The 12,440-nt window shown below is 37.4% G+C and overlaps 2 protein-coding genes across 2 annotated transcripts; both read right to left on the reverse strand.

Moving 5' to 3' along the window:
- Positions 1-5,640: 5,640 nt before the first annotated feature.
- Positions 5,641-8,160, reverse strand: LOC140866838 (endoglucanase 2-like). The gene is made up of 6 exons (XM_073271892.1): positions 7,950-8,160; positions 7,374-7,657; positions 6,630-7,064; positions 6,344-6,491; positions 6,063-6,229; positions 5,641-5,973 (listed from the first exon to the last, which is right to left on the reverse strand). The coding sequence occupies exons 1-6, from the start codon at positions 8,158-8,160 to the stop codon at positions 5,641-5,643; spliced, it is 1,578 nt and encodes a 525-aa protein (XP_073127993.1).
- A 614-nt stretch (positions 8,161-8,774) lies between these two features.
- Positions 8,775-12,194, reverse strand: LOC140860847 (glycolate oxidase 1-like). The gene is made up of 11 exons (XM_073263851.1): positions 12,058-12,194; positions 11,543-11,667; positions 10,990-11,036; positions 10,164-10,244; positions 9,889-10,013; positions 9,726-9,792; positions 9,570-9,632; positions 9,410-9,479; positions 9,231-9,331; positions 9,042-9,146; positions 8,775-8,957 (listed from the first exon to the last, which is right to left on the reverse strand). The coding sequence occupies exons 1-11, from the start codon at positions 12,192-12,194 to the stop codon at positions 8,775-8,777; spliced, it is 1,104 nt and encodes a 367-aa protein (XP_073119952.1).
- Positions 12,195-12,440: the final 246 nt, after the last annotated feature.

The raw sequence follows: 12,440 nt of genomic DNA on the forward strand, positions 1-12,440 counted from the left end.
TTCACCATACCCTACTAGGTAACTAGTCTTCATTGGATTGTTGCCTAATATGTAATCCACTTGAAAGGACTACTAGTTATTTTGTAATCTGGCAATGAGTTAAACTTGAGTTCACTCCATTTTGAAATTTCTGGCTCGAATATATTTACCTGCGTAATCGCGAAATCATGTAGGTCCTTTGGATCATAGAGATCTCCATCACAACAATATAGCTTATCATCCTCAGACCGATGGACAGTCAGAGCGGACTATCCAGACGTTAGAGGATATGCTGCGAGCTGTAGTGCTAGACTTTGGCACTAGTTGGCAGGATTCTTTGCCTCTTGTCGAATTTTCTTACAACAACAGCTTCCAAGCGAGTATCGGTATGACGCCTTTTGAGGCTTTGTATGGTAAGAAGTGCCGATCTCCGCTGTTTTGGGATGATTTGTCCGAGTCACCAGATTTGGGACCGGATATGCTTAGAGATATGGCAGAGCAGGTTAAGATCATTCAGACCAGAATGAAGTCAGCTCAAGATAGACAAGCAAAGTATGCGAATGTCAGACGTAGACCTCTGAGTTTCGAGCAGGGAGACCGTGTGTTCCTTAAGATTTCTCCTTTCAGAGGCACTGTCAGATTCGGTAAGAGAGGGAAGTTATCTCCGAGATTCATCGGGCCGTACGAGATTCTCGAGAAGATAGGCGATCTTGCCTACAGACTTGCACTTCCTCCGTCTCTATCTGGTATTCACGATTTTTTTCACGTCTCTATGCTGCGGAAGTATCATCTAGATCCTTCTCATATCCTTCAGCCTGATGAAGCCGAGTTAGACGAGACTCTGAGTTACTTTGAGCGACCGATTCAGATCCTTGATCGGAAGGAGAAACAGCTCAGAACCAAGTTGATTCCGTTGGTGAAGGTGCAGTGGAGCCGTCACGGCGTCGAGGAAGTGACTTGGGAGACAGAATCTGACATGAGACAGCGATTTCCGGAGTTATTCGGATGACGTGAGTTCTTCTTACTGTCTTTAGTTCTTTATTCTATCTTATGAGTTGTGGTTCTCGTTGATTTCGAGGACGAAATCTATTCTTAGTGGGGGAGAATTGTAACGCCCCGTTTTTATCTTAAATGAGTTTATTTGAGTTAATCGGAGATTACAGAGTTCACGAGCTGACTTGATTTTGATCAAGGTCCTTTTTGCAAATTTTGGAAATTTCAGGGACTAAAACGCAATTATTGGATTTTATATATTATCTACACTTAGAATTGAGATTGAAAAGTCTTCTCCTTCTTCCTTCTTGCACGCCATCTCCATTGAAGCCGATCCATTGAGCCTCCAAGCTTTCTGATTTCAATCCGAGTTCGATCCAGCCGTTGGAAATTATTTCTGAAGGCAGATTAGCGATCACTGCAGCGAGAGCTCCGTTATATCGTAAGTTTCTCTACGATCAGATACATTCTAGTTTTTGGATGTCGTTAGAATCGTTCGAGATTCGAGTATGTTATTCTTGACAGAGTTCTGATCGTTTATATTCTGTCAGTTTTGAATTAGAGCGACGTTCGGATTTGTTATGATTTTTGGAAGCCATTTTCGAAAACTTGGATTTTGAGGTTGATGGGTTTGTCTTGTTATTGTTGTTTTGGGCATGAATATGAGGTTTTATCGTTATTGAACTGTTGTCTGCGTTTCTGGTTTGTTCAGTTTATAGCCGTTATGCCGTCAGTTTGAGTTTTGAGATTTCGAACCATTTGAGTGTTACACTTTGGGCCTTGAGTTGTTCGATGTTGTTGATCATCTTTTGTATCTGAACAGTTTCGTTTAGAGTTGTCAATCCCGGAGTTAGCAGCATTGGTCATCGAGTTTTGGACGAAGAAAGGTAAAGAGATTTACCTTGAACTGCAGTTGTTGCTTAGATTGTTTAGTGTTTGATACAATCTTTTGGTTGTAGCTTATCCAGAATTGAAACTACTGCATTGAAAGGTAAATGCAGTCATCGTAGCGGGATAGCATACTCGGGACAGTTGGTTCTCGAGTTTCCCCTTTCAAATCACATATTGCATCTACACTTGTTCTAGCATGAGGAACTTGTGTTTTGCTGATTGAATTTGCTTTTGACTATATGACTTATGTTTTATGTTTCTGTTATACATTCATCTTGAGCCTACGTTGATTCAGCGGGCAGAACCGCCCTTTTTGTTTGGACGTTTGGAAACTATGATTGAGTGGCCTAGGTCGTAGTCATATCGCCTAGTACTAGCAAACTCATTATGGTTGCTCAAAGTCTAGAGGAGTGAGATATGTGGCACCACCTCGATCGGGAGAGTCGGTGAGTCATCACATGATCTCATCCTCGGGATCCCAAAAGCACAGCAGCAATCCCTCGTTTATCAGATTTGATATCCCGGTTTAAAGACATGCATTTCGTTTCATTGTTATTGATTACGTTGTTGTCTTGAAAGCATGTTTATTGTTGTATTACTTGATATGTTACTTTTACTGGGATTATCATTCTCACCGGTTATCCGGCTGTTGCTTTGTTTTGTATGTGTACTTGGCAACAGGTGGGTCAGGAACAAGTCAGAAGAGGCATGGTTAGCTTCGAGGGAAAGATGTAAAAGTGAGACTCGGTTTAGAATTCGATTTCAGCATGCCAATCTAGTTTATGTTAGAACATGTTTAGTTATCGAACTTCATCGTTATATTGTTGTTGCATGTTCTCGACTTTGGTTTGGTTGTTGAACTCCAGAACTCATGTTTTAATTTGAGGAATCAAGTTTGTAACGCATGTTTATGTTTTGAAATATTGTATGGCTTGATGTTCTTGATTTTGGCAATTTCTAGCATCGGAGCAGCCAGGGAGGCGCGCCCGCGCATCCTAGCGCGCGCTCGTGCGCCTGCGCCCCTTTTCGGGCAGGGCGTCATGCGCGGCCGCGCCTCAAAAGGGCGCGGCCGTGCATGAACCAGGGCGCCATGCGCGGCCGCGCCTGATGAGGCGCGGCCGCGCGGGCCCTTTTAAAAAAAAAAAAAATTATGTTGGCTTTTAGTGCTTGCTTATTCTAATTACTCCTTTTATTGATGTTTAGAACCGAGGTCTCACATACTCGATTGTAGGCTGCAACCTCACAATCCGCATAATGTTTAACGTCTTTATGTCAAGACTACAAACACAATCTTTAACGTCTTTGTGTTAAGACTCTCACTCAACTAATCATCAAAGCACATCTCTCGTATGTGTATGAGTGAGCTCTCTTCAACTGATATACAAAGATTTTGGATAAGGAAGAGTGTTCTATAAACTTGGTTTGGTGTGAAGAAGCTGACAGTGAATTCTCATCTTTCTTCTTGTTCTTCCCACCTTGGGCTTTGCTCTCATTCTAGCTAATTTCTTCAAGTAGGCTGCTCATGCATTGAATCTCCTTCAAAAAATTGTATTTGATCTTCAAGATGCTGTATTTATAGGCTCCAAGAATAATATAACCGTTAGACACAGAAATAGAGCCTTTAGAAGATTTTGTACTGTTTCTGGAGTGCTAAACTGAATTCCACTAAATTGATGGTGTAGTAGATTAACGCATTCTCGGTAGGTAAACTGTTATCTGAAGTCAACTGTGTACACGAGCAGTTTAGCGAGACCAGTTTAGTAATCATGTGACCAATTTGCAGCTCCCGAGACATGTAATCAATTTAGAAACGCGAGATTAGTTTAGCATTGCGAGATCAGTTTAGTAGTAGTTGAGCAAGGTAAACTGATTTTCTAAAATGGATGCAGTTTGACATGATTAGTTGGTATCTGGGCAAAGTGATGAATGAAAAGTTGTAGCCCTTGATCTTACTTTTCAATTCCACAAGAATCAATCAATTTGGAGTTCATATGCAAAAGTTATGCTCGAAATACCAGAGCTGCTCAAAATTCAGTTGAACAGAAAATCAGTTGAGTGCATAAGGTTATAATATTATATCTCTTGATTAGTTGATTTATGGGCAAACTGATAAACATTAAAGTTGTAGTCCTTTCTCTTACCTTTCCACAAATTAAGGATCACTCCATTTCAAGTTTATATGAGGGAGATATGCTCGAAATATCAGACTGTGTCAGAAATTTTGCTCTGCAGAATTTCAGTTCCAAACCAGCAACTTCAATGCAGTTTAGAAGCTCCTTATACTTCGATTCAGACTTCGATTTGTGAATATGATTTGTAGATCATTGTCTTAGCCTTCCAACTCATGCTGAATTGTTCCATTTGGATAACCGAGCTGCATGATATGACCAAAATACCAAAACTTCTTGAGGTAAACTCATGATGTGTTCTTGCTCGACTGATGCAATTCAGTTGGTGTTGCGACGTCAGTTTGATCTAGATAACATCCATTTTTTCTCAACGCAGTCGTTTAGCGGCTAATCATCATTTTCATCAATGATCTGTGAGATATCATCAAAACACTGAAGCTCGCGAGAAACATTTTAGCTAATTTCGAGTTTTGGCTTTCATCTTCATGAGTTGACAACTTCACACTAGAGTTTAAAAACACAATAACAAGTTTTGTTATCATCAAAATCAAGATTGTTTGTGTTCCAAAACCCAACAATGCTCACGTGTAGAGATATGAACAATCAAATACATGATTTGAGATGTTACTAGACCTCAATAAATTATAGAATGTGGGATCTTCATAAGGCTGTATAAATTTATAAAAATCCCAACCATTCCTGAATCTCATATCATTTCCGTCCCAAAAAAATCTCGATCCGAATTGTTAGGATTTTCCAATCCCGATTGATATCGGTAGAGAGATTCGGAATAAAACATCTTCACATGGGATTCCCGTCCCGGCCTTAATAAATTTATCTGTTAATTCGTAATTTGTATCCCTGACATTTTATCACTAATTATCCGGTGCACGATCGATTTTATTATAATTTTTTTAAAAAAATATGAAAATACATAACTTTCATATGTACTTCTGATGTGAAATTGAGTTGTAATGAACAACATATTTTGTTACAAATTTGTTTGATCTTAGTTATTGCGTACAATACTTAAGTTCCGTTTAAATGTGTATTTTAAAAAAATTTCTAGTGGTTTATAAGTGAAAAAACTTAAAGTATGTGTTTGAAAAAAAAATTTGTATAATGTTTTTGCAAAATCTTTTTTAAAAAGTGTTCACCAAGTATAATTTTTTAAAGAACAATTAATAGATGTTTTTAGAATAAAACTATCGAAGGCAAAGATGAACAACATCATTTTTAAATGTTAAAATTTTTTTTTATAGAATAGTTGTCCAAACACATATTTATTCTTAAAACAATTGTTAAAACATTTTATAAAAAAAATTAATTTTAAAAAAACACTCTTGTTAAAACGTCTTATAAGAACTTGTCTAAACAAAGCCTTAGAGTTTTATGATAATCAAATTTAATCATGAACCATATATAATGATGTTGTTATGCACTTTATATGGTAATGTTTTGTTTTTTATTTATAAATATAAGTTTCTAAATATTTTAAAAAAAAATTAAAAAATAGTAATTTTTTTTAGTTTTCTAAAGAAAATCTTGACGCATGATCTCTAACATTTTTTGTGAAATGAATTCTCTATTATCTATTAATCTATATACACTATGTACATTCCCAAAACAAAGCTTGAAGAAATCAAAGTCACATAAAAGAATGAACCACAGAAGAAGAGGCAATGAGCCCTGAAAGGAGACTAACAAGGAGTGCACCATTATAAGTAGTTGGTTCACACTGCATTGTGTTGTTCCGCGAGTCGTCGTAGGTATCATTCAAGAACGGCCCTCCAACGAGTGCTCCAATCACAACGTTCGGATTAGGGCTCGTCGTGTTCAGCCACTTGAATCCATCACTGCAACTAGATTCATCGTCTTTTGGGATCGAGGCGCCCCTGTGATGCACATACCGAGGAAAGTTTTCACCATACCCTACTAGGTAACTAGTCTTCATTGGATTGTTGCCTAATATGTAATCCACCTGAAAGGACTACTAGTTATTTTGTAATCTGGCAATGAGTTAAACTTGAGTTCACTCCATTTTGAAATTTTTGGCTCGAATATATTTACCTGCGTAACCGCGAAATCATGTAGGTCCTTTGGATCATAGAGATCTCCATCACAATATAGAGATCTCGTGCCAGAGGTAAGCATGTAATCACTATAAACCAGAGCAAAAAATGCTGATGCAACAGAATACTGCAGAACGTTCCATTCACTCACCCATATTAGCCCACCTGATCATTAAAAATATGCACACAAATAAAAGTAAATCACATTTTACACACAGTTTTCTTCAAACATATCACAGTTTTGTTCCTTAACTTATGTAATGACGCCTCCGAGATTACCTTTTGTTCTACTAGTTGTTGCTGAAGAAGAATTGGGCAGAAGCCCACAAATAACAGCCTCTGCTGATTTTCTGTACAGTTGGAGAGCAATATTTTCTGTTCCTTGAATGTTTCTTGATCCAAAAAAATTTACTCTGGACAGCAAAACCTGACGAATTTTACGACACAATCGAATTCGTCAAGGCTCGAGTAGCCACAAACACAATGGTTCTGTTATGATCAAATTCAGCTCTAGAGCAGAAAAATAAACCAAAGGAAACATAGCCAAGATTATATTAGAAGGTACCTGAGTCCCTGCAAGTTTATTATCCCAACAAAACCAAGTGGGCACCCCCCAGCCGGCGTAAAAACTCCCTTCAACCGCCACATATCGCAGATAAAATTCTTCCCCAGTAGCATGATACAGCCAAGAAGCCGCCCACAAGAGCTCGTCTCCGTATCCACTTGAATTATAGTACTCCTGCACTTGTGGGATACTGGTGCTGTAGCAACCTCTGTAAGAATCTGCAAACGTGAAGAGCTGTTTCGCATGCTTGAGAAGTAAAGCGGAGTACGCGGAGTCGACTGGCCGGAATACTAAGGAGGCGGATGCCATTGCTGCGGCCGTTTCCGCGGCGATGTCCGATCCAGGATGCGACGTGTTGATTTGAGTGACAGGCCTTTTTTCTGTCATGGTTTCGGGTCTTTGCCAGCATCTATGGTCTAATTCAGGGTCTCCCACCTTTGTAAACATAGAACCAAAGTAGTTTAGAATAGTTTAAATTAAAATGGTGAAGACAAGTTGCTGGTTACATTTTATTTTTAAAATTCTTCTTCTTTAAATAGCCCAACACTTGATACAATAGTTACAAGGGAAGCCACCTCAGTTTTTCACTTGATGCAATGATTGGATCAAAGTAGCCGAAACTTCAAAATGAAGGTACCGAAATCAAACTTTGAAAACTTAATGAACCAAAACGAAACGTCCCACAAGCTGACAAACCAAATTAAAATCATTTTCAAAAGAAATGTAGTATAACTAATTAAGAACCTGAATATAAAGCACATTGGGAGATGGGTGTGCAGCAATCAAATAATCAGTGATCCAATGGAGGGAATCTTGTGCATGCTCCAATTCATTTATTCGCTTCATATTGTCTCCATATTCAAGAATTGCCCATGAAAGCATTGTGGCAGTGAATGCCATTGGGAACCCGAATTTAATGAGATCCCCAGCATCATACATCCCTTTACTTAGATCCAAATTCACTTCACTTCCATCTTTCAACGCCGAGTCTCCTCTCCAATCGATCTTGTTGTCCACCAACTTACCAGCTACATGTAACAAAATATACGAGCACGAAGACGATGCATGGAATCAGCAGAGACACGCAACAATGTTATACACATATCTAAAATATGTATGATAATTATTTTCCAGACAACTCAATGACGTAGGAGGATCCGTTTAGCCGATTCGATGGTACCGGTTAGTATTATTCTCGACACACGTCATTTAATCCTCAATGTTAATTCATCTTTCAATTCAACAAAAAAGATAACATAACCATTTTGATTATCCCAAATTATGAGGACAAAAAATATAACTCTCATGCATATTCCTTACATTTCTGAGCATCGAAAAACTGCATCGCAACGGCAAGAGCCTGGCCATACTTGTCCACTACATGAATCCCGGGATGAGATGCATGAAAAATACTCAACAGATGAAAATTCTTCCAAAGACTGATGCATGAAGCAGCCATTACAAGAACAGCAATCACTAGCATAAGAACCCACCACCCCCACCCTTTCGACTTGTCCGGTTCGGTCTCCATTGAAATCAAGCTTCGGAATTCACCACAAAGAACGATGACAGATGATATATATATATATTTTTCCGGGCAAGCAAAATTTCAACGTCTATGCTTGTGTCTACAAGTTATTTGCGTCACTTGATGTGCCATTTCTAAGTGTGATGGCCGGCAGTTTATACCGTTGTTGGTAGTTAGAGGCGAAACCGCGATTTCGGCTTGTCGTTTGTGGGAGAATTTAACCATGAATCAGCTCAGAAAGTTGTTCTTTAGCATCTTTAGCTTTTGGAATATATAAATCTACGATAAAAGGGAATCCAAAGAATTGTGTACATTCCGTTTTTTGTCATCGAGTGGGGGATAGCTTCGTGTATAAATCTACGTGGAATTATTATTTCTTTGGGTGCATAATTTTATTAATTTTTTCCATCCATAACGAGATATTAAAATATTTGTCCAAAACAGAGCAACATCAACATAAGAGTGGATCTACCCCATTGAATTGATAAATGAATCTTTGGATCCCATAACAAATCAGAAATTTAATTCAATTGTTCAGCATCGATCTTAATCATCAGTCAATCAACAAAACGATGTATTCTATGATCAATTGGAGGTACATCTTCCATAACAATCGATCAAGATGTAACACGACGTGTACTATCGCCCGGCGTTTGAATGTGACGACGGGTAATCTCCTCGACGGAGCGACAACCACTTAATGTCATGGTCAGCTCAAGCTCGTCACGCAGCATTTGAAGCACTTTTCTTACCCCTGCCTCCCCCTCGACTGCTAACGCGAAAAGAACCGGCCTTCCGATCTGCAGTCGCAACCAATATATATCTTTTGAGATGACTAAACTTGATGGTCTACTCATAGAAGAAGCTGTGCGTGCTACACTTACAAATACACCAGATGCTCCGAGGGCTAATGCTTTAAAGACATCCGTCCCTCGCCTAATCCCGCCGTCTAGAAAAACTGGAACTTTCCCCTCTGCTGCTCTCACAACCTGCAGAATGAGAAGCATTTCTCAGGCTTTGAATTTTTACTAAAAAGAATCAACAAACCACTAGTAGTACTTGTAAAATACAACCTCTTCCAAGACCATTATGGTTGCAGGAACATAATCGAGCTGCCGAGCTCCGTGATTAGACACGATGATTCCAGCTGCTCCTGCTTGTACGGCCAGCGCGGCTGAAAATACACGCGAATAAGGCATCAACGTGTGGCACGAATATAACGTAAAAACACAGCGTTAAGGGCGTACCGTACCATCTTCCGCGGTCAGCACGCCCTTCAATAGGATCGGCAAGTCAGTGATTGTCTGTAGCCACTTCACATCCTGTGAGATGTTATATATCAAGGAGAAGATGTAAGATTCATTTTCCTGTTACTTGCTAGATTCATTATGCAAGAGTACTAATGTTCCTACCTTCCAGCTAAGAGATCGATCGAACTGGTTGGAAATAAATGAAGCAAGTCTAGAGTCATCTGTCTGAAACGGCCACAAATACTTTGTGGGATTGATATACAAGATAACTCAACTAAATTTGTTCAATGAATTGACTTTGAGCATAATATTATTCACCCTATCTATCGAGCCAAGATTCAAGCTTTCGTAATTCTTCAATGTCAAGTTATCCGGCAAAGTGAACCTGTTTAGCATAAATTATAAGCAGACAAAACTAGCTCAAGAAACATTTACATTCATGCCAAGAAAATGAAATCTCATAGTTGAGATGTTTCGCGACCTGTTCTTGATATCGGCTTCCCTGCGGCCTAGCCTCGGAGTATCCACAGTCAGGACAATGGCCTTGTAGCCAGCCTCTTCAGCCCTTTTCACAAGCTGAGTGACAATGCTTCTGTCTTTGGAAACCTGAGTTTATAGGCAAAAGGCGATTTCGAAAAAGGACCAATATTTGTACATAACATGGATTGCTCATTGTGTGAGGCAGTAATCAGATAGGAGGGAGGATAAAAGCATTACAAGCAAGAGAAGCCAACAAATCACAGAATTGAAACTTACAAATAACTGAAAAAATCGAATTCCCGTGGGTGCCGTTGATGCAACCTCTTCGATGCTGGAAGTGGCCCATGAAGATAAAGTCTATATAGCAAATCGAAGCATAGATCAGTACTAGCAAGGCTATAGAAAATATAGAATGTTTCAAATTATTGATTAACAAAAAATTGATTAATGGTGAATATGTTATTTGTATTATGTTAATCTTTTAGTTATTATATTAATATCCTTACTTTTAACGTATTAATATTCACAAATTTTAACAAATAATATTAATTTATATTTCAAATTTTAAAAAATTTTGTTTTGAAAACAATTATGTGAAAATTTTGGCCTGTGACATGATGATTGCTTTATATATTTTTGAATATATAGCCTGAGGAGTTAATTTATATATTTTATTTTCATAACATAATATAGAGTACATATTTGTAACAAAACTTTGTATTCACCACACTATACTATACGTCCTGATTTAATACTAATAAAATCCAACCCATTTAAACTTTCCAGCCCAAACTAAAAATGTAGAGCCCAAATCTATTCTAAATCTAGAAGAATAAATACATATAAATAGAGCCCATAAGTATGATGGGAAAAGGTCGATTAAAAATACAGAGCCCATATAGGTCCACAAAAAAAAAAGTAAAAAAAAATAAAAAATTGTCCAACTTCTTGGAGTACTTTGGCTATTATGGGACCAAAAATGAAACTATGCCAATTACTTAAAAGAACAATTTTCGCAATTTTCTCAAAAGCTTAGCTATATTATATAACTGTAACATTATATTGAGAAATTAATTAGAAAATAAAGTATGAAATTCCGAACCATGATGGTGCCTGCTGATGTTGCCGCTCTAGCCGTCGCAAGCTCTCCTGTATCAAACAACCAAGGCTCCGTTTGGTAGGATTATTATTAATCCATGTATAATTTATCTTGTATAATCCTACGTTTTTCTCGCCATATTATTTTTTCTGCTATTAAGTATTTATTTTACATCAATCAAATCATTAATTATTTATCTTACATCAATCAAATCATCGAATTTAAATTACTATATTACCCCTTATAAATAATATTATTCATATTTTATTTATTATTAAAAATGACAAAGTGGTAATTTTGTATTTTTATATAAAATCCAACTAATCAAATCAAATAAACTATAATCTATCAATCAAATCAATTATTATATTCACTATCAATTTTTATTTATTTTTTATTACATTACATTACTTATCTGTATATATTATTTATCCTATCATTTCTACCAAACGGAGCCCAATTGTATAAAATAAACTAGCAATCTCGCTCATAGAATCAATATATTATATGTATTCGAAAATGTTCCCAGCTGTAAGTACTGTTAATTTGTACGTACCTTGTGGATGTGCCATTTTCTGCATCGCCGTTGGAGCAATCATTATGGGACTTGAGATTTTGAAGCCCAAGATAGATGTGGTTACATCAATCTTGCTAACATCCATTAAGATACGAGGGCGGAACCTACGCCATGAATAAGGATATATGATCGATAGATTATATGTTGATTTTAGTCCTTTATTATCTTTGCTTGATTTTTTATAATCATTTTTATCCGAGCGCTGACATGACACACTGAATGCGTAGTCGACAACAATACTCAAGTAGTGTTTGGAAGAACTTTTAAGAAGCATTTTTCATTTTTTTTTAACAAAATTTCACAAAATTTCAAATTTTGTTAAGAAAAAGCTGAGAAATATTTCCTAAAAGCTCTCCCAAACACTACCTCAGTGTCACATTAGCAATCCGATATTCTACTTGATGATCTCAAGTAGAAAGAAAATTCGCATGCTTCAATCTAGTATATATATATTCTAATTAACATGACATGAGGCTAGCTAGCTAGCACCTTACGTGATCTTAGAAAATGCATTTCGATTTTCTTTGAGAGTCCACTGGTCCTCGGCACCGGAGGCGTAATAGTCGTAAACCATCTTTGGCAATTTCTCCTCGGCAAGGGCTTCATACTCCATTACATTGCTAATCTCCATTCGCTCCGGTGAGCCCAAGAAGGTCTGGTTAGAAACCAAAACCAATGGAATATTGAAGTGATCAGCACAATATTTTGGAAGAAGGAATTAAGTACCCTAATTAGGACCAAAGTACTTGTAAAATCAGCTTTTAATTAAGAGTATCCAGAGTTAGTAGAGTATTGGATGATATATATCTAATCATCTGAAATACTATAGAATATAACATCTAACTAATTGTAAACCAAATCTACAATGACACATTAT

Source organism: Henckelia pumila, chromosome 4, assembly GCF_033568475.1.
Source record: "Henckelia pumila isolate YLH828 chromosome 4, ASM3356847v2, whole genome shotgun sequence".
Taxonomy (NCBI): Eukaryota; Viridiplantae; Streptophyta; class Magnoliopsida; order Lamiales; family Gesneriaceae; genus Henckelia; species Henckelia pumila.

Excerpts from the sequence above, each read along its gene's own strand:
- LOC140866838 (XM_073271892.1), bottom strand. The coding sequence starts at position 8,160 with ATGGAGACCGAACCGGACAAGTCGAAAGGGTGGGGGTGGTGGGTTCTT. Across the intron at positions 7,658-7,949 it reads GTTTTTCGATGCTCAGAAAT|CTGGTAAGTTGGTGGACAAC; the intron begins GTAAGGAATATG and ends TGTTACATGTAG. Across the intron at positions 7,065-7,373 it reads CCAATGTGCTTTATATTCAG|GTGGGAGACCCTGAATTAGA; the intron begins GTTCTTAATTAG and ends ATGTTTACAAAG.
- LOC140860847 (XM_073263851.1), bottom strand. The coding sequence starts at position 12,194 with ATGGAGATTAGCAATGTAATGGAGTATGAAGCCCTTGCCGAGGAGAAA. Across the intron at positions 9,480-9,569 it reads ATCGATCTCTTAGCTGGAAG|GATGTGAAGTGGCTACAGAC; the intron begins GTAGGAACATTA and ends AACATCTCACAG. Across the intron at positions 9,147-9,230 it reads CCATAATGGTCTTGGAAGAG|GTTGTGAGAGCAGCAGAGGG; the intron begins GTTGTATTTTAC and ends CTCATTCTGCAG.